This window comes from Sorex araneus, chromosome 4, assembly GCF_027595985.1.
Source record: "Sorex araneus isolate mSorAra2 chromosome 4, mSorAra2.pri, whole genome shotgun sequence".
NCBI classification, from domain to species: domain Eukaryota; kingdom Metazoa; phylum Chordata; class Mammalia; order Eulipotyphla; family Soricidae; genus Sorex; species Sorex araneus.
In genome coordinates, this window is record NC_073305.1 from 171,333,393 (window position 1) to 171,356,065 (window position 22,673).

The window sequence follows — 22,673 nt, forward strand, 5'->3', positions numbered from 1 at the left end:
ATTCTGCTGAGAACTGTTGGCAGCCTCAGCCTCAGGTCTTTTAATTTTCTGCTTCCCAGGTCCTCTTCCTGGTAATCGAGTGCCCCGAGATTACAATCAGTCCTTGGGGAACATTTTCTTTCAGGAACTTTTCGTGAACTTGTTTTATGAATAATTGTTTTGAAACGGTGACTCTTCTGATTGTGTTCGCGTCATACTGCCAGGAGGGACTGGAATTGTAACGAGAATCACAGATTGACAAACAGGAGGCAAGACCCAGGGATATGCAGCAGGTGACTGGATGAGATGTGATGTGAGTGCGGATGAGAACCAAGAAGTGCGGATCCCCTTCTGATTGCTTCTGTGGTCTGGAGAACTGGAAGCTGGGGCTGCAGGAGATCATGAGGGCGTCCAGGCAGGGGTACCTGGGGTATCTGAGTGCAAAAAAAGAGCTGGCGAATACGCTGTTGCTGCAGTTTCAGAGGCTTGACATGAAGCCAATTTGGATTACCATCTTATCTTGAGCATCTAAGTGGCTGAGGACAGAACCCAGGCAGGGCAAGTTAGCTGGAAACGTAGAGTGGTTGTCAGGAGATGGGGTGACTGAAAGTGAACTGTGTAGGTACTGTTGGTGATCCAGATTTGGAACTTCCGATGAATAGCTCAGAAGAGTGGAGGATGAAATTGTTGTGGGCTCGGTATGTCCGACTTCCTGTTAAAAGAGATTAGTCGCACCTGGGCTTAGTTTCTTGTCTTTATCTCAGCATAGAATGAAGTAGAATGTTTTTGTTTAAGAAATAGAGGGGCTGGAGAAATAGCGCAGCGGGTAGGGTGTTTGCCTTGCATGTGGCCAACCTGGGTTCGATTCCTAACATCCCATATGGGCCCCTGAGCACCGCCAGGAGTGATTCCTGAGTGCATGAGCCAGGAGTAACCCCTGTGCATTGCCAGGTGTGACCCAAAAAGCCAAAAAAAAAAAAGAGAGAGAGAGAGAGAGAGAAAAGAGAGAGTCCTGTATATGCAAAGAAAGGCACTGCCCACTCAAGTGGGGATGCGAGTGACCCCAGAAAGGAGTACCACAGGCTGCCTTAGGAAGCTGATTTTATTGAATTTTCTAATTGTTTCTCTTTCAGTTTTTGTTGACAAGCTGCCTCAGCATGGGCTATAGATTACTGCTAGGGAGCAGGAAGGAGGTCTTCTAGCCTGGGCTAAACATTACTTTGTTTACTTTGTTTCTCAGTCTTATCAGCGCATCATTCCTGGCCGACAATGATCACTAGACAAGGTCTAGAAAACGTGTGTTGTCTCGCCAAACATTTCTTGCTTGATTTTTGGTGATACCCAAAATTTATCAGTAGGGAGCTCCCTCTCTATTCAGCTGCCTGCGTTAGAGTCATTAGCTTTATATGTAGCACTGTGGCACTGTCATCCCGTTGTGCACCAATTTGCTCGAGAGGGCACCAGTAACGTCTCCGTTGTGAGACTTGTTGTTACTATTTTTGGCATATCAAATACGCCATGGGTAGCTTGCCGGGCTCTCCTAGAGGGACGGAGGAATCGAACCCAGGTCGGCCGTGTGCAAGGCAAAGGCCCTACCTGCTGTGCTATATATTTTTAAAATAAATGAGCAGGCAGTAAAGTAACACTTATTAAAATACATGTAACAAAAAATTGATGAAATACATGTAACTCTGGGGAAAAATAAGAAGAAAGTGGCTGAAATAATTGAGACAGGCCAGTGTATAGGAAGAATAGTTGGTAGGGTACTGAAATCAGCAAGACTTAAGGTTGAAGGTGGGGAATAGCCATTTCTTCTTGACCAAGTAAGAGGACACACCCTAGTGGGTCTCTAAATGGATATGACAGGGTAGGCAGTATATTTTTATGGAAGAAAACTCAAAAGTTGAGTATTTAGGAAGAGGTTGGGGGTAAGAAATGATCCTGAAAGGCACAATGAAGAACTAAGAATGGCTTGAACTTCTGTGTGATGAGGATGAGAGAATAAAAGGGTCCTATGCAAGAGGCTTAATTGCGTCTTGGGGAAAGTTGCGCCTTCAGGGGAGATCAAGGCCAAGTTAGAATAAGCAGGTTCAGTCAGAGCAATATTTCAGCCAGTAGGGCATTTGCCTTGCACAAGGCTAACCTTCAAGCCCAGGTGTCCCGTATGGTCTCCCGAGCATTGCCAGTGTGGTGCCCCCCAACAAATAAATAAATAGAATTAGCCAGTGAAGGATGCATCCAGAAAAGTGTTTGGAGACTTGGCTTTGATTGAAGGAGATTCTGTGATTTTAAGGGCACAGGGGAAAAGCTTTAGGAGCTAGAGAGATGGGACATGTGGACAGTGTAAGGGCAGAACAGATGTCTGTACAGGAGAAAGGCCATGGAAGTAACCAGGAGTCTGGAGCACTATATAGTAGTTCATTAAAAGACTTATGAGGGGAATCCACATGTTCCCAGGAAAGGGCACAACTGTGAGTGAACGGAGCTAGAAAGGGGGGCAAGAAACTTATTTTTTTTTAATCTCTGTGTGTGTGTGTGTGTGTGAGTGTGTGTATGTGTGTATCTGTCTGGACCGCAGAACCAACAAAACGGAAAGCAAGAGATCCAAACTGCAGCAACCAAACTTGAAAATGAGTGCCAAGGAGGCAGACTGGAGTGTGGGCTCTGGGAAATGAGAGGGAAACTGGACTGGGGCGTGTTTTATTTTTATTATCCCAAAACCACTTTTTTAAAATGAGTTTTATTTTTAAAAAACCATGATTTACAAAGTTATTAATAGTTTTGTTTTAAGCATGTGTTTCAACACCAACCCCTCCACCCGTGTTCCCATATCCCATCCTCTCCCCGCCAACATACCCACCACCTTGTCTTCCCTTTTATTCAGGATAGTATTAGAAGTTCCGACTCCAGAATTCAGGCAAGAAAAATAAAAGGGATCCAAATTGAAAAAGAACCCAAACTATCAAACTTGACAGATAGCACATGATATGCATAGAAGACCCTAAAACTCCCACCAAAAAAAATAGTCCCTAGAGGGGCTGGAGCGATAGCACAGAGGGTAGGGCGTTTGCCTTGCACGCGGCCAACCCGGGTTTGATTCTCAGCATCCCATATGGCTCCCTGAGCAGTGCCAAGGGTAATTCCTGAGTGCAGAGCCAGGAGTAACCCCTGTGCATCACCGAGTGTGACCCAAAAAGCAAAATAAATAAATAAATAGAAGTTGTAGAAACAGTGAACCAATACAGCAAAATGGCCAAGTACAAAGTCAGAACACAACTTTTTTTTTTCTTTTTGGGTCACACCCAGCGATGCACAGGGGTTACTCCTGGCTCAGCACTCAGGAATTACTCCTGGCGGTGTTGAGGGGACCATATGGTATGCTGGGATTCAAACCCAGGTCAGCTGCATGCAAGGCAAACGCCCTACCCACTGTGCTATCACACCAGCCCCAGAACACAACTTCTTACATACAAAATCAGAGGAGAATGTGATCAGAGTCTATCCCATTTAAAATAGTACCCAAAAACAAGTACCTAGAAATCAACTTAACAAAAGATAAGGAGGATCTACACCATGATGACTGTAAATCACATAAGAAAGAGATGACTGAGAATTTTTTAAAGGCTCAGAAGTGGAAAGGGATTTCAGAGACCTAATCCTCATTTTTTTTTTTTAAGATTTTAAGAAAGGGGCTGGAGGATAGGTTCAGAGGATTCTTTCTGAAGTTGCGTGTGACCCACCCCAGTTTTATTTTTTTCTTTTTGGGTCACACCCGGCAATGCACAGGAGTTACTCCTGACTCATGCAGTCAGGAATTACTCCTGGAAGTGCTCAGGGGACCATATGGGATGCTAGGACCTGAACCCAGGTTGGCCGTGTGCAAGGCAAACGCCCTACCTGCTTTGCTATCGCTCCAGCCTCCCACCCAAGTTTTGACTAAGTAAACCCCAAGAATATAGTTGGGAGTAGCTTCCGTGCACCACCAGATATTACCCAAACACCCTGTACCTCAAGAATAATCAAATAGTCTTCAGTTGTTGGTGATTGTAGTTTCTAGTTGACTTCTATTAAGAGGCCCCTTTCTCTTCTCTTTTAGTTTTTTCTTCTCTTTCCTCCTACTTTCCTCATCTTTTTTTCTCCTCTTTCCTTTCTTTTTTTTCCCCTGTTTTCTTCTTTGCAGATTCCTTTGCTTTTCTCTAATCTTTAGCATTTCATCTTCTTCTTAGTTTCCATAGTTTGGAAATTCATGAACAGTGTGGGCTTTTGCCTCAATAGCGGTGCTGTTCATGATCATGTTGTGTAGACTTAAAATTTTGGAATCCTTACGCTCAAGAAATCTACTTTAGTTCTTTATAATGACACTTCAGTCGTTTTCTTTATGCCATGCTTAAAAACTAAAAATCATTTCATCTGAAACCAAGAATAATCCTTACATTTAAAGTATGAGTACATTCCTATCTCACGTTTAGTTTTCAGACAAAAGAGTACCAGAGACAATTCACAAAACCACTTAGTCTTATTTTCAGCGTGACTCAGCACTGAAGCTTTCATTACTAACATTAATGAACACAGCACTACCGGGTTTGACGATTTCTGGAAGAAGCGCTTGTGTTTCCTTGGGGAGTTGACAGGCCTCTGCCACTTGTAATGCTTTATGTAAATGTTGCTCTGACTGCTATTTTCCTTCCCACAGGCAATGTGAAGTGTTCATCCAGCCAACCAACATTTCCTGACTAACAGTATTGCCCTTTTCAACAAATGCCAATCCTACGTTCCATTTATTCGGAAGTTTCATGGCTCCTTGAAACATGCTGTTGACCATTGACTGGGTATTTGACTGAAGGAGTAAAACACTGACTATCCAAAGAGAAAAAGGATATTTTGTTTATATAGTAGTCATATATTATTGTTTTCTTCTTCCCTTTCTATGCAACTGTAAATTAATGGACAGAGTGGTATTTGGAAACGGTCGTACATTTGTCACTGATTTGTATACTGTATACATTGGGAAAGTGGGTGGGGGCTTTCTAATATAATACCGACTTTTTAATAACCATGACAAAAACTTGCATAAGAATTAGGAGGCAGTTTTACATTTTTACATTCCTTCGTATTAACCTTGTACATTAACTTTATTTCTTTGAATCTTTCACCATTATGTTTTGGTTATTTATAATTCATCAGACACATGACCAATAGATTTCCTATGTGCGTTTCCTTGATTTGGCCAAATTATGAAGTTCATATATTTTGATTAAATATATGTATATGGATTAGATTTCAGCTGTTTATACTATTTAATTTTATTTGACATTATTCACTTATTTTTTTAGCAACCACTTGGATAACCATGATAAAAATCCTGTGGGCCTAACTGGCATTTCTATTGGGATTTCTTTCCCTGCATTTTATTTCCCTGCTTTGTGTAAGCAGGTCTGTATTTCTTTATTTATTTCATGTCCCATTTCTATAACTGAGGAAATTTAAGGCAGGATGATAATAATCAATCAATGAACATTTTACCAAAGGTGCCCATTTAAACATAATTACATTTTGACACATAAAGAAAATAAAAAGAACAGCAATTTGACACAACCTTTCCTCACACTATTAGTTTTTATCATTAAATAAACAGCATACCCTTATTTAATTCCGAGACCACAATATATCATCATCTTTGGTTCCCTTATATGTACTGAAGCCCAGTATAATCAAAAATTCCCAGTTATTTTCTTTCTGAAAGACACAAATTTAATGTGTTTCATTTTACCTTTTGGGTGAATGAACACAATTTATTTCCCTTCGTTTATTCAGTACATTTAGGAAGGATGTTTATCAGAAGTCTTTATCACTTCTTTCACAGGGAATGAAATTGACGTTTAGATGGTAATACCCCTTCCTATATATTTGAGTGCATTTGATTAAGTACTTGGTTTAGCTTCTGATTTAACATGAAATGGTTTCATGAAAACGTGCTTTGTAATTACCAAAAATAGAAGAGTCTCCAAAAAGTGAAAATAATATGTTTTGAATAACTAAGCTTAAGTGCTTCTAAAACATCCAGGGCATTTTAACTTTGGGTTCTCTTGAACTGGGATCTGTCCGGAAGGAGACTTGAAGTTCAGAATTGCTATTCTTATAGACTAGATTGGGGGAGGGGGGGTTGGGGAGCAAGGGTATCTATTTGCAGCATAGATATTTTGAGAAGAAGAAAATTGTTTTATATAAGAGGAAAGCCATGACCACCTTTCTACCTCAGATCCTTCTTCATCCATTGTGTTGGAAATAGCTTTATGCCATGCAGTTTGCAAAATCTAGAGCTTTTATCAGGCCACGTCATTCCGGAGAAAAACACCCAATTAAAGAAATTCCCCTGAACTCTGAAGTATAAGTTGTAGATTTGGTGTCTCCCTTGTTCTTCCTTTGAAACGTTCTGTATTTTTTCTGCCTGTATTTGTGTGTGATACGTCTTTTATCTGCTATTAAAGAAAAGCTACAGTAAACACTACATTGTAACCTTCTGAGTAATAATAAATAAAAAGATATATTGCAGTAACAACAAGGGGAAATAAATATGTAGTGCTCTTGAAATATGTGGTAAAGAACTAATCATGGACTATCATCTAATCTGACTCCATGCTGTATTTTTCATCCTGAATAAAAGTAATTTTAACACAAGATGACTTGGATATTCCTTGACTGTGTTCGCTGATCGAATCTGGACCTTGAACTTACATTTGCGAAGATGAACTGTAAACAGAGCTCAGGTCATAATGAATCCACATATTTTTCCATTGCTTCTCTCATGCATACATAATTCTCCGCCATTTTTCTAAATGGCCTATCTCTCATGCTATTTCTCTGTTTTCTCAAATAAATACATATGAGTTAACAAATGGGCTGTAGCGATAGCACAGCGGTAGGGCGTTCGCCTTTCACGCGGCTGATTCATGTTCGATTCCTCTGCCCCTCTCGGAGAGCCTGGCAAGCTACCGAGAGTATCCTGTCTACATGGCAGAGCCTGGCAAGCTATCCGTGGCGTATTCGATATGCCAAAAACAGTAACAAATAAGCCTCACAATGGCGACGTTACTGGTGCCCGCTCAAACAAGTCGATGAGCAAGGGGATGACAGTGACAGTGACAGTGAGTTTATAAACAGATTCTATTTTTGGGTAGAATGTTTTTTTAATAGGTAAAATGTAAGGTTGGGTGTTTAAAAATGTACATCAAGCCTATTGAAATTTTGTTTTAATAACTTAGGGACTATGGGTATTTTTGCTGTAGTTGTTTCTTGGGGCCATACCCATAGTGCTCAGAGCTCCATCCTGGCTCTGGGCTTAGGGATCACTCTTGGTGGGTTCTGTAGGCAATATAGAGCACCAGAGATCAAATCCAGCTGGCCACAGTACAAAGAAAGCACCCTACACACGGCACTATCACTTTGGCCCCGGGACTGTCGTTATTTAGTTGCAATCTTTCAAGTTCAGAGTTAGCTTCATCTTCTTTAATAATGTGTGCACTGGATTTAAAGCACTGTGTTAATTCAATGTATTTAGGGAACCATTTATGGGAAACAGTTCTGAATTGGTTCTAAAGTTAAAAATGATGCATTAGAAAAATTTCACCCACACTCCCTAAAACTTTGCATCTGGTTCTCTCCACACTTGGACCCTTGTCAATATACTGCCACTGACCCTGCTTAGCACAAGACAGAAGGAATACTGGACTCTAAAACGTCAATGGCAAATGAGTGAGATGTAAAAGGTTAGGAGTGTGTTCAACTGTGGATGAAAATTCTCCTTCAACTTTGGAGTTAGTGGACACCATTTAATCAAAAACAATTTCTCCAGAATGTGCGAGAGATACTGTTCAGGTTCAGGTCAAAACACAGTGATGACAAGTCCCTCTTAGAACATCTAATACACGCTAGACCCTGAGGTCTGTGTCTTCTTATACTGGGTACAGGTTAGGGATTATGGCTTTAACTACCATACAAATGACTAGAGTCATTCCCCAGAAACTTGACCATGCTGTTCCAGTGTGCCTATAGAGAATATTGGCATACTAAGAAGACAGCAAAATAATCACTGAAAATGTGAGGGATACAGTAGTATTTCCCAGTGAAGATATACCCTAGCTAAATAGTTCGAGAAATCCTTCATGCTCTAATGCCCTTGGAGAATCACAGTGCATATAAACATATTAAAAGCTTTGAGAAATCCTGAAGCAAAGAAACCTGCCTGGGACTCACTCTGCATTTCTAAATCTTTCACCAACGCAAAGCGTTTTACCTATTAACATCCTTCAGCATACACTCTGAATGCTGAATTAACACTACTGTATGTCTTAATCTTGCATATGCATATAGATATATATGCATATCTATATTCTCCATGACGTTTAGAATGATAGCGATGGAATAATAAAGCAATTGCCTACATCCCCGGTTTTAAAATGGCAGTAACTTGGTGTGACAACCACCCTATTCCTGTCATTAAAAAGATATGCTGAAGCTTGGGTAGGCCTCAAAGGAAAGTAAACAAAAAGTGACGGTTTGACCTCAGCTTAACTCTGTCCTCAGTTCAGAAAGAAGAAAATGATTTCTATTTCCAAAACGCAAGTCTTCTTAGATGAGCCATGCATAGCAAGCACTATTAAACCAGGCACGGATTAGAAAAACAACAGGAGTTAGGAAGGCAGAGTATTCTAAAATCACTTTTAAAGACACATTTTCTGTTTCTTTGCTTACCGAAGGGCAATGCCTGCTTTCTGTAAATGCTGAACAAAACATCTTGCAGATAGAATGAGACTGATGTGTGATAACAGGACTTTAACCATTTATTTAACTCCTCCACAATACTTCCCCTCCTCCCACCTTTTTTTTAGGTATGGCTCTTTTTCTTTCAACATTCAAATTTCCTCTTAGAACTATCTACAGTATTTTTTACTTTGGGGGTTGGGTTTCAAGGGGGTGGGTAGTGCTCAGGGCTTACTCCTGGCTCTGTACTCAAGAATCAGATGTTCAGGGAACATGTATGTGGTAGCAGGAAATTGAACTAGGTGGGAGTATTTATATGCAAGATAGACACCTTATCTCCATGTGCTCTCTCTCCTGCCCTATACATAAGATTTTTTTTAAATCAAACGAATGTTTTATACTGTAACAACCTGTTTTAAATACTTTCTAAATGTATTTCTTTGATGTATCAAACAAGCATGTACTTGCTACGAAATTCATCCCCCACATCTCATCAGTAACAAAAATGAATCCCAGCTAGCAATTTTCACACACGTGAACTGTGAATATGAACAGATTATCTTGAGATTAGTTATGAAGTATCACTGCTTTGGGGTTTTATCTTCCGCGGATGAAATGTTTAAGCTGAGTTTCTGAATCAGAACCGTTTAGGGCCAAGCTAGCGGAAATGGAGACCAGAGTACACGCCATTGCATAGATCCTCAAAGGCTAATTAGTTAATTAATTTAATCGGAATGTTTTTGGAGGGATAAGCACAATTAGATGTTTGGGCATTAGTTGTGGTCGATTTGTTGCTGTCCTCAAAACCTAGGAAAGTCTAATGCTTGAGCAGACCTGCTGAATGAAGTTTTATGTTAGTCATTTTCAGGAATGTCTAGTACAAACTCCTACACACCAAAACAGGATTCCACACACAGTCAAAATACCCTATAGATGTAGCTGAGTTTGTTTGTTATGGGGCAAGGTAAAATGTTCCTTGAAAGCTTGTGTTGTGTCTTTGAAAGATTAAAGAAGGGATACAGTAATAGTTCCGGAAGAGTAGGCATAGCAAAGGAAAGAGTTTGAAGGCAAGGATTTTGAAGAACTTGGGGAACTTTAATTCTTTAATAAATCATGGATGGGGTTGGAGCGATAGCACAGCTGGTAGGTCATTTGCCTTGCACGCGGCCGACCTGGGTTCGATCCCCAGCATCCCATATGGTCCACTGAGCACCGCCAGGAGTAATTCCTGAGTGCAAAGCCAGGAGTAACTCCTGTGCATTGCCGGGTGTGACCCAAAAAGCAAAAATAAATGAATAAATAAATAATGGAACATTTATTTATTTATTTAGTGTGGGGGTCACCCCCAGGAGTGTTCATGTGTTATTGCTGACTCTGTTCAGGAGTGACCTGTGACAGTGCTCAGAGGCCACATGTGGTTACCAGGGATCTGAAGTATGATCACTCACATCCAAGCCAAGTGCTTTACATCCTGTGCTGTCGTTTCTCTGGGCTTAAAACAACAGTTTTATATTCATATAAATGAGTTCAGGAAGTTTCTGGAATTAATAGTGAAGTTATAAATAAAGTCATGCTACAGAGCCTAACTTCTTAGATTGTGGACTGAATATGGGATCACAAAAATTGTCGAAATTGAATTTAAAATACATTTCTTTGTGATTTGATATCAGTAAATTTGCATCTAGGATTTGCTTCCTAGATCTCATTAGCATTATTTTAGTTATTGAGCAGTTTAGACTAATGTAATCCCAACAGTCTCCTATAAAAGAAACTATTTTCCTTTAAAAAAAAAAAACATAGTCCCAGAAGTGGTATTGCTGGGTCAAATGGGATATCTTGAGGTTGCAAAAAAGCACAGTAGAAATGACATCTGCACCTGTATGCTCATTGCAGCACTGTTCATAATAGTTTGAATCTAGAAACAACCCAAGCGCCTGAGAATAGACGACTGGTTAAAGAAACGTTGGTACATCTACACAATGGAATACTATGCAGCTGTTAGAAAAGAAGAAGTCATGAAATTTGCTTATAAGTGGATGGTCATAGAGAGTATAATGCCAAGTGAAATGAGTCAGAAAGAGAGGGACACACATAAAATGACTGCACTCATTTGTGGAATATAAAATATCATAATATGAGACTAACACCCAAAGACAGTAGAGACAAGGGCCAGGGAGATTGCTCCATGGTTGGAAGCCTGACTTATGAGCTTGGGGAGAAGGCAGCTGAGATAAAGACGGGATCACCAAATCAATGATGGTTGGAGAGATTGCTCAGGATGGGAGATGTGTGCTGAAAGTAGATAAAAGACCAAACATGATGGCTTCTCACCATCTGTATTGCAAACCATAATACCTATAAGTAGGGAGAGAGTAAGAGGGAAATTGTCTGCCAGGGAAATTGTCTGCCATAGAGGCAAGGGGAGGGGTGCTTCAGGTGGGGGAGGATACTGGGGACACGGGTGGAGGGACGGGTGTTTGATCATTGTCTGACTGAAACTCAAATATGAAAGCTTTGTAACTGTATCTCACGGTGATTTAATAAAAAAAAAAAACATAGTACACTTAAAGCAGCTCTGTGATGAGTCACCGGATGTTTTCCTGCTTCAGTTTTAAGATGTATCTCATCAACAAACAAAACATCTTGATTTTCCACAGGAATTTCTAGCAAATCTATTCAAGGTCCTGACATGTTCTGTAAACAAAAGTTAGACAACCATAAGTGCCTCCTTCTTAAATATAATGAAATGATAGCAGGTTTCAAAGCATTGCAACAATGCATAGAAATAGGTGGGGAAAAGAATAACATTAACTGTAAGACTATGTGCAGAGAGCAACAAAGAATATGTATCATATAGCCTATCAAGGTTTTATGTGTGTGTTTGTTTAGGAGTGTTTGAGTCACACATGGCAATGCTTTGGGCCTACTCTCAGCTCTGGTTCACCTTGCTGGCTGCATGCAAAGCAAGCACCTTAATCCCTGTAAGTCATTCCACTGCTGACTGCAGATTTGACTGAGTCACAGATTGATGAGGAGATTCAGAAAACCTGAGAGCTACATAGCCTGTGAGATCCAGAAATCCTAACGGGCTCTCTCTCAATAGTTGGAGCATTTTGAAAAGCTAAGAGAAAGAATCTGCCTCCTTGAGATAGGTCATATTGTAAGTAATGAACTTTACTTTGACAAAATTATAACTTCTCTTTGGAAACCTTATGCCCTTTCTGAGCTAACACAGTAAACAGACAGACGGAATCAATCTCAGAGCTCACCTCATCCTATGAACACAACAAAAGGTCATCCTCATATTGGATAAGAATAGATTAACAATGAAAGTTAAGTCCTTGAGTTGAGGCTGAAGACTCACGAAACATGGAGTGGGAGTTGCAATCATCCTTTTGTCCCCAACAGTCCAAGAAACATTGTTGATTTTTCAAAAAGAACATAAATATTGACTACTTTGACCTACAAGGACACTAAAACAAGTAGAAGAGAGATGCACTGCTATAAAACTGTACTGTTTGAAGCAACTCAAAGGAAGATTGTATTTGGACATGGTACTAGAGGGAAGCAGAAATAAATATCCTCAGAACCTGGTCTAAAATGTAAACACCTGTTCCCTGTGGTGTTTTTTGTTTTCTTTTGGGGTCACACATGACTGCTTAGAGCTTACTCCTGGCTCTGCACTCAGGAAAATAGGAGTGTTTAAGGAATATACTACAAGGTTAGGTGATTTTTATTCTCGGTAGCTTTTTGCCGTTGTTTGCAGTTAATCTTTAACTATGGTATAAAGACTACTTTTCATGGTTTGGTTAATGTGATTTGTTTGTTGCTTTTTTTTTCCTTTTAGAAACAAGTAGAAAAGTTTAGAAATTTATTAGAAACCAGAAGAGAATAAAACTTTCTTGCTGGGTTGGAATTTAGCATAGGACTAAGTTGAAGGTTGGGTTCACTGTGTCACTGTCATCCCGTTGCTCATCGATTTGCTCGAGCGGGCACCAGTAGCGTCTCCATTGTGAACTTGTTGTTACTGTTTTGGCATATCAAATACGCCAGGGGTAGCTTGCCAGGCTTTGCCATGTGGGCGGGATACCCTTGGTAGCTTGTCGGACTCTCCAAGAGTGATGGAGGAATAGAACCTGGGTCGGCCACATACAAGGCAAATGCCCTACCCACTGGACTATCACTCCATTTAGAAAAGGTCATCATATCTTTGATGAACACTTTCCCTAGTTCCGCGTCCCCAATAATGCTACCTGTGTCAATTTCTAGAACTTAATTAATTCTTTAAATTCTTATTTTTTTTATAAAGTTGTTCACAATAATTGATTACATTTAATATTCGAACACCAATCCCACCACCATTACACCTTCCCACCACATTTTGAATGTTTCTATCTTGAAACCCAAATCCTGCCACCAAAGGAGAAACGAAGTAATTTATTTTGTATGCTTGTTATGATTAATTCACTAAAAATGATTCAAAAAAATTTTCTTAGAGAAAAGTATATGAAGATTGTTGTATTTCATCCAAGAATCATTAAGCCCTTCAATAAGAGATTACTAACATGTTGTTAAAGGTTGAGTCTTTTGCCCTTATTTGTGTGTGTGTGTGTGTGTGTGTGTGTTACCCTAAGACTGATTGCCTTCTACTTTAAATCCCATCAAATTGGTGTGCTACACGTGGTGTATCAGTGGTGTGAAGTTTCGGATGTCACACAGCCACTCACTCCAGGAATTCTAAGATTTAAAATATGGTTATATAACAGATTCACTCATGGGTGATGCTCGTTTGAGCCTGTGGAGAGTGACCATGAGCCTGTGGAGAGTGACCATGAGCATGGTAGCGATTGAGTTCTGGAGGTTTTCAGCTGCCAGGGCCCCACTGGGGCAGGGAGAGGAACTCACAAATGCCCTCTGGGTTGGCCCGGACGAGACAGCCTGGTCCGGAGTTTGGGGGCACCTCTATGGAGTATCCTTAATTAATTTTTAAATGTAGACATAACCCAAAACTGCTCATACAATTCTAGAGTTGAAATCGATAACAGTTAAAAATCAATAAGGTTACAAAATTACTTTCTATGTGAAATTTGTCATTTCAGATTTCAAAATCTGATCACAGGGTTATTTAGTCTTTGTCTCAGGATTTATTAAAATGATTGCTGCTAGTTGAGCCTTCATTGTTTTGTCTGTTGACTTGTGTTGCTTCCATGTTGCTTTCCATAATACTGGAATTTCAGTATTGAGAAATTAGGAGGTGTCATGTGGTCATGTACCTTCTTATAATTTACAATATAGTCCCAATTTAAACACAAGCCCATGAACCAATGTCTGAATCAACTAGCTATTATATTGAGCTGGGTATTATCAGTCATCTCAGGAAAGGAACATTTAGAATATGTTCAGCTTGCACAGTACACATTTCCCTATGAAATTAACGGGATTTACATGTGTGTATTATGAAGGAAAATATTTTTCTTGATTAAAGATAGAAGGGCACAAGCTATGCACGGTGAGTGTCTAACTACTATTAGGGACATCCAAACTGAACCTCAAACAGTTCTGCGTTCTGTTGGTTTTAATATTTTCTGTTTGTTGACTCCAAATGCAAAGTTGGATAACAGAGGCACTACCAATCAAAATTCTGAAAGATACATTCCCAAACTCGAGTCCCAGAAGTCCCAAATTTGAAAATTCAAAATTTTCAAAGTCTAAAATCCCAAAGCTCACCATCCTCCCCAAAATGAAATCCTTAAAATGGAATGCTGGAGAAGACAATCCCGTGATTCTTTCTGAGACACTGCTTGACCTTTCGAAAGGGTAATGTTGTCCACGAGACATCAAAGAATACAAACACTTGCTCTGCTTATATTTGAAGAGTGCTGACAGTCAGTTTGAAAGGCTAATGATGGCTCAGCCACAGGGATAAAGTGATGTTCACTTCTCAGGAACCACTGATAATCCACTTCCCAGCTCTCCCCTCTCTCCAGGTGTTCATTTAAAACATAAAATGGTTTACAGTCTCTCTGCAAGGGCACAGCTTCACAGACATCTTCCCGATCATGCTGTGACACATCCAGAGAGAAGGAATAAAAGAAGAGCAAGGAAATAAAAATCTCTCCACACAGTGTCAGATCTAGACTGACTACCCACCAAACGAACAACTAAGTTCTCTGCTTTTTTAAGAACATTTATTCTCACCAAGGGTGATGATGGATTTTCAGGTATTTTGGCACCCAGGATCTTGAAATTTGGGGATAAGGTATTTAAGACTTAGGTTTTTGGGGATTCTGACATTTGGAGTTTTGTCTTTCAGGATTATGACCTATGCGCTACAGTGTAGTGATTTCAGCACAGCGGGTAGGGTGTTTGCCTTGCATGTGGCTGATGCGGGTTTGATTCCTCCGCCCCTCTTGGAGAGCCCAGCAAGCTACCGAGAGTATCCCGCCCACCTGGCAGAGCCTGACAAGCTATCCATGGCGTATTCATTATGCCAAAAACAGTACCAAGTCTCACAATGGAGACATTACTGGTACCCGCTCAAGCAAATCGATGAACAGTGGGATGACAGTGCTAAGTGCAGTGCTATTATAAATACCTGGATCAATACATACTTTGCAAGATTTTGCTTATTATTTGAAAGATTTTTCACTGTGAATTTGAAATTAAAATGCGGCATTTAATGCTTACTTCTCATGCTCCTTTTCTGATTATACTTTGTTATGTTTAGAGTTTATTGACTAACATAAGACAATTCTCAAGCCTGAGAGATAGTACAGTGAATAGGGTGTTTGCCTTGTACATGGACCACCTGGGTCCAACGCTCAGCATCCCTTATGGTTCCCTGAGCCTGGCTAGGAGTAATTCCTGCACACAGATGCAGGAGTAAGCCCTGGGCAGGTGGGTGTGACCCCAAACCCACAAAAATAAAAATAAAATTATTCTTTTTTAATTCTTTTATTGAATCACCATGTGGAAAGTTACAAAGCTTTCAGGTTTAAGTCTCAGTTATACAATGCTCAAACACCCGTGCCTTCACCAGTGCACATAAAAATAAAATTATTTTGCTAATTCCTTTCTGTTTATACCAACTACTACTCTTGTCTGAAACAGAGACCAAGAGGGAGGTAGGAGGAGGGCAGGAGCGAGACCCTGAGACAATGAGGGAACAGTGTATGCATGAAACTCTATTATTAATTACTATTGCAAATCATGGTGCTTCAAATAAAAATCTTAAAATTAAGTAATGACAAAAAACTTCTTTTTCCCTGTATAGACTGACTAGTTGGGGACAAGATAGTTTTTTTGCTGGTCCTTTCAGTTTTCATTTTTGTTAAAGTCTTAAATTTAATTGGAGTAAATTGCCCTTTTTTTTCTTAACCTTCTTCAAAATGCTCTGCAAGATTTTGGAGGCTTGGTTGCAGGACTGATGTCTTTTGCTTTACTTTCTAACTTAAAAGTATTGATCAGAAGTGGGGCAAGAGATGGAGTCACATCTGCTTCAGGTTCTCCTCCTGAATTCTGTCTAAAGACATGGCTATGCTTTCAAGCTAGCACACAAATTCCTTTCAGGATGGGCTTTCAGGATAGCATATAAATTCCTATTTACTTTGTGTCTAAGACTTTGCCTATGGGATGGGGGCCAATAGATGTCCAGAGAGAAGTCACTGTGACTATTGCTGCATATTTTTTAACTTTTCTAAACTCTCCAGATCCCTATGTAATAAGGACTCTTTACTAGAGCCGTTGGCATCTTTACATTCTGCCTTATCCTCCTAATTGTCTGCACCTGGATTTCCACTTAGTGTATCAGTTCATATCAATCAAGAAGCCCTAGATTATGGGCATTTAAAACAGCTCTGTTTTCCTCTCAGTAGTTTATTTTGTTGTTGTTGTTGTTGTTGTTTTCCATTTGATATTATTTAGGGCTTAGAAACCAGTTTATAGCAGCTTGTGCTTAGAATGCGATCTTAACTGAAAATCAATTCCAAGAGTTTTTTTGTCTGTTTGGGAGAAGTTAAAACTGAAGAGTTAACTGAGCTTTGAGAGTATCTGGCCAGCCAGCAGGGAAGGATGTGTGCAGAAAATAGGGGAATAAGAAATGCCACAAAGCAATAGAACTAAGAACTGGTCTTTGGTAGTAAGTTATCACGTGGTGGGGAGATCAGATTGGGGGAGATACTAGGACAACGATGGAGGGAAGCAAATACTCCAGTGGAAGGTTTGGTTCTGAGATTATTTAAGCAAGAAACACTACAGTAAAGGAAAGAAAGAAGGAGGAGAGGGAGAAAGGGAGGGAGGGAGGGGGAGAGAGGGGGGAACAATAGAGGGTTAATATTGGGGAAATGAATAATATGACAGAGGCTATTAGACTTATTTATGACCTGAGAGTACCTAAGAGGTTTTTGTAAAATATAAAATCCATTTTAAATATTTTACCTTTATTTTGCTTTTAAAAAGAGTGTTTTTAGAAAAACAGTTTTGTAACTGATGTTTTTTAGAGACTTCCTTATTTCAATCAAAATCTATGGACAGTAGGCAGGCCCACCATGGATAGGAGATACGGGCTGAAAATAGACTATAGACTGAACATGATGCCTACTTAATATCTCTGTAGAAAACCACAACACCCAGAAAGAGCGAGCGAGCAAATGGGAATGCGCTGCCACAGAGGCAGGATGGGGTGAAGGGGTCAGGGTGGGGGTGGTGGGAGGGATGCTGGGACCATTGGTGGTGGAAAATGGGCACTGGTGGAAGGATGGGTACTTGATCATTGTATGACTGAAAGGTAAGCATGAAAACCTGTAAGTCTATAACTTTGTCTCACGGTGATTCACTAATAAAATAAATAAATAAATAAATAAATAATAAAGTAGTGATTTAGAAAATTAAGTTTATAATTTGTAGTTAAAATTTTACAAATAGACATCCAGCCAAAAAGGGACACTAATGCATACGTGTTCAGAATTAAGCTCATGGGATCTGGAAATATTCAGAGAGTGGATTGTGTACCTCTTTCTGTGTTCTTAGCTAACGGCCACTTATCTGTGATAAATTATATAAGGTGGCAAAGTTTGAAAAGTTCCTTCCCAGAATTGAACTCTTATGGACAAAACATATGAAGACTGAGAAAATTTGTGAAGTGATCAAGACATTTTGTTAAAGGGCAGGATCTGATATAAACAAACTAAAGCAATACACACACACACACACACACGTGCGCACGTGCATGTGCACATATGCATGCCTATGTGCCTTCCAAACACCTTATTTCCTAGGGTCTCTTACTTGGACTTCTGTTCATTGTCTTTTCTATGAATTTTCCTTTTATAAATGAACGATCAAAAAAAAAAACCAAAACAAGACAAGGTACAGATGTACTAAAGCAGTTGACATCATCAAAAAAATTAATGTTTGTAATTTGAGCAGATAATATACTGTTCTCCCAAATGGATTGTTTTTTCCTTACAAGTCTCAGAATTCTTAGACTTAACCACTAATTTTTTGACCAAGGCTTGGGGAGAGTAGGTTAATAATTTGTATTTCTAACAAGCTCCCTCAGCAAGAAGTCAAGGGGATTCAGAGTAGTAATGCCCATGTCAAAGGTTTTAAGTTACCAAGGCAAAGTAGCACTGAATGAATACAAAATTTCTGAAGAAGTTAAGTGGAAGGAAATAAATTTGATTGAGTAGGAATTCCCTTATTGCCAATGTGCTAGCACCTTGGAATGAAAAGCAACACATCACAAATTAACTGACTGATAAGACAAAGAGAGATTAGGTCTTTGTGTATGGAGAGCACAGTTATAAGGCCTAGGACAGATAGAACACAAATCGTATATATATATATATATATATATATATATATATATTTACTAATGGAGGCCCACAAGAGACATATATACATATATATGTGTGTGTGTGTGTGTGTGTGTGTGTGTGTGTGTGTGTGTGTGTGTGTGTAGGACAGATGTAAGACAAGTCTAGGTGATGGGTAGGACATGGCAACCACAGGAAGAAAACAAGTTTAGTAGGGGGCTACACAGCAAGGGTTTCAGAATTACTGCTCTGATATATTTAAGATAAATTTTAGTGAACTTTAATCAAATGAGAAAATGGTTATTACATTTATGAAAGGAAAATTTATTATTAATAAAGTAGAATCTTCAGAACTAATGGAGGCCCACAGGACATATCAAGATGCTAGAAACATGCAGTTGATATTTTCAAACTAAAATTTAGGGATTTGCAAATGAAAAAAAATGAATTTTCTGGAGGAAAATGATTAGGTAAACAAGGGGTACATAGCCAATGCATTGAAGGAAAGTTGATAAAGAAATGATGAAAAACACTTGATAAGAACATTATGAGAAAGTTTTTAGAGTACATTTTTAGTGGAAAACTGAGAGTATTTGCAAATCATTAGGGGCTAATTAAATAAGGCTAATCATGAGAAATGATTGTGCTAATTTATTTGATTACTCAGAATTCGAAGTGTAACTATCATTGTATCACTGTCATCTTGATGTTCATCCGTTTACTCGAGCAGGCACCAGTAGCATTTCCATTCGTCCCAGCCCTGAGATTTTGGCAGCCTCTCCTTACTTGTCTTTCCCAATGTTTGGAGTCTCTTTCAGGGTCAGGGGAATGAGACCTGTTATTGTTACTGTATTTTGCATATCAAATGCACCACAGGGAGCTTGCCAGGCACTTTCATGTGGGTGGGATACTCTCAGGTAGTATCCCACCCACATTGCGGGGCTCTCCGCTCTCTGAGAGGTATGTAAACATATATATATATATATATATATATATATATATATGTGTGTGTGTGTGTGTGTGTATGTATGTATGTATATATATGCTTCAAGTATAACTATATTGCAATAAAATTGAAAAAGAAAAAGAAGTGTAATTGCAAAGTGATAAAGAAATAGAAGATGGAACAAAAAGTAGCCACAGGATAATAAGACACATCATAAGTGTTCCATTAAGATGGATATAGTTCAGAGAGTATAGTCTGCTGAGACAAGGGAAAAGAAGCTAAACGAAAAGCAAGGGAGACTGTGTCTGGCATCTTGTGTTCTTGTCAAATCAATCCATACAATACCAAGTAGAGTCTGAAAATTTTTTAGTTCTGTGATGACTTGTTTTGCAATTAATGAAAGGGAACACATCTCTGAAATTTAACTTTGGGAGATAAGATCCTTCCTTCCTTCCTTCCTTCCTTCCTTCCTTCCTTCCTTCCTTCCTTCCTTCCTTCCTTCCTTCCTTCCTTCCTTCCTTCCTTCCTTCCTCCCTCCCTCCCTCCCTCCCTCCCTCCTTCCTTCCTTCCTTCCTTCCTTCCTTCCTTCCTTCCTTCCTCCCTCCCTCCCTCCCTCCCTCCTTCCTTCCTTCCTTCCTTCCTTCCTTCCTTCCTTCCTTCCTCCCTCCCTCCCTCCCTCCCTCCTTCCTTCCTTCCTTCCTTCCTTCCTTCCTCCCTCCCTCCCTCCCTCCCTCCCTCCCTCCTCCCTTCCTTCCTTCCTTCCTCCCTCCCTCCCTCCCTCCCTCCCTCCCTCCCTCCTTCCTTCCTTCCTTCCTTCCTTCCTTCCTTCCTTCCTTCCTTCCTTCCTTCCTCCCTCCCTTCCTCCGTCCCTCCCTCCTTCCCTCCCTCCCTCCCTCCCTCCTTCCTTCCTTCCTTCCTTCCTTCCTTCCTTCCTTCCTTCCTTCCTTCCTTCCTTCCTTCCTTCCTTCCCTCCCTCCCTTTTTTTCCCTCCCTTCCTTCTTTCTTTCCTTGACTGTAGGGTTTCTTGCTTAAATGATCTCAAAACTACACCTTTCACTAGAGTATTTGCTTCCCTCCATCATTGTCCTAGTATCTCCCACAACATTATCTCCCCTGCCACTTGTTAAACTTACTACCAAAGACCAGTTCTTAGTACTGTCACTTTGGGGCATTTCTTTTTTTTTTTTTTTGCAATTCAAACAATGTGGACAAATTTATTCTTTACAATTAAATTAAAAGCAATAAAAAGGGAGAATGTTTTAGAGAGCAGTAGCTCCCTTGACAGGACCACGGTAAGATTCAATCAGTTGGGACTTATCAAAAGTTAACATTTGATTTGACCTTATGATTTTCAGAGAGCTTGGTCTGGCTTAACATACTACCCAAATGCTTTCAAGTATGTAATAGCTTATTCCAATTGAGAAAGTTTTGTTAAATTTCCTCTTAAGCTTCCCACAGGAAATTCTTGATTTTTCTTTTTTTTTTTTTTAAATTTATTTATTTTTAATTAGAGAATCACCGTGAGGGTACAGTTACAGATTTATACACTTTTGTGCTTATACTTCCCTCATACAAAGTTTGGAACCCATCCCTTCACCAGTGCCCATTCTCCACCACCCGTAAACCCAGTGTCCCTCCCACCCTCCCCAATCCCATCTCCCCCCCACCCCACCCTGCCACTGTGGCAAGGCATTCCCTTCTGTTTTCTCTCTCTAATTAGCTGTTGTGGTTTGCAATAAAGGTGTTGAGTGGCCGCTGTGCTCAGTCTCTAGCCCTCATTCAGCCCGCAACTCCCTTCCCCCACATGGCCTTCGACTACAATGTAGTTGGTGATCGCTTCTCTGAGTTGACCTTTCCCCGGAACGTGAGGCCAGCCTCGAAGCCATGGAGTCAACCTCCTGGTACTTATTTCTACAGTTCTTGAGTGTTAGTCTCCCACTCTGTTACTGGAAGTACTTGCGATAGCTATTAGACAAGAAAAAGAGATTAAGGGCATCCAGATAGGAAGGGAAGAAATCAAACTCTCACTATTTGCAGACGACATGATACTATATCTAGAGAAGCCTAAAACCTCTACTAAGAAACTCTTAGAAACAATAGACTTATACAGTAAAGTTGCAGGCTACAAAATCAATACCCAAAAATCCATGGCCTTCATATATGCAAACAATGAGGCAGAGGAAAGGGACATGAAAAAAGCAATCCCATTCACAATCGTGCCCCAGAAAATCAGGTACCTCGGAATCAGCTTAACCAAGGAAGTAAAAGACCTTTACAAAGAAAACTACATAACGCTACTCCATGAAATCAAAGAGGACATGAGGAAATGGAAACATATACCCTGCTCGTGGATAGGGAGAATCAATGTTGTCAAAATGGCAATACTCCCTAAAGCATTATACAGATTCAATGCGATCCCTATAAGTATACCCATGACATTCTTCAAAGAAATGGATCAAGCAATCCTAAAATTCATATGGAATAACAAACGTCCAAGGATAGCTAAAACAATTCTTGGGAAAAAGATGATGGGAGGCATCACCATCCCCAACCTCAAACTTTACTACAAAGCAGTAACAATTAAAACAGCATGGTACTGGAACAAAGGCAGAGCCGTAGACCAATGGAACAGGGTGGAATATCCCTACACACAACCCCAAATGGGGCATTTCTTATTCCCCTATTTTCTGTCTCTATATCCCTCATGTGAGATGAATACAATTCTGTATCTGTCCTCTTCTGACTACCTTCACTCAATATTATACTCTTCAAATTGATCTGTGTAGCAAGTACTATTATAGCCAAGAAGTATTCCATTGTATATATGTACTTTAGCTTCTTTAGTCGATCATTTGTTCTTGTATACTTGGATTTTGTATGTAAAAACAAATTTTGTCTATTGGGAATGGCTGTTTTGGCTATTGGGAGTAGTACTGTAATGAACATAGGTGTGCAAACGATTTTTGCATCCTTGAGATCAATGCCAAGCAGTGGAACTGATGGATCATATGGAAGCTAAGTCCCTAATTTTATGAGAAGAGCACATATTTTCCAAAAAAGGCTGGACCAGTCAACATTCCCACTATCACTAAATGAGGGTTCCTTTAACACCACAGCCAGGCCTATACTGGTTGTTTATAAGGCATATTTAATGATTGTGTTTCAGTCTCACT

At 39.9% G+C, this 22,673-nt stretch overlaps 1 protein-coding gene across 7 annotated transcripts in view; it reads left to right on the plus strand.

Annotated features, from left to right (window-relative positions):
* UTRN (utrophin) overlaps positions 1-6,659 on the plus strand; it is a 585,431-nt gene extending 578,772 nt beyond the window's left edge. For all 7 annotated transcript variants that reach the window (XM_055134486.1, XM_055134485.1, XM_055134487.1 and 4 more), the window contains one exon: positions 4,673-6,659. In XM_055134486.1, coding sequence (XP_054990461.1) covers positions 4,673-4,681 — 9 coding nt within the window. In that variant the 3' untranslated portion in view covers positions 4,682-6,659. The remainder of the gene's footprint in view (positions 1-4,672) is intronic.
* The last annotated feature ends 16,014 nt before the right edge of the window (positions 6,660-22,673 follow it).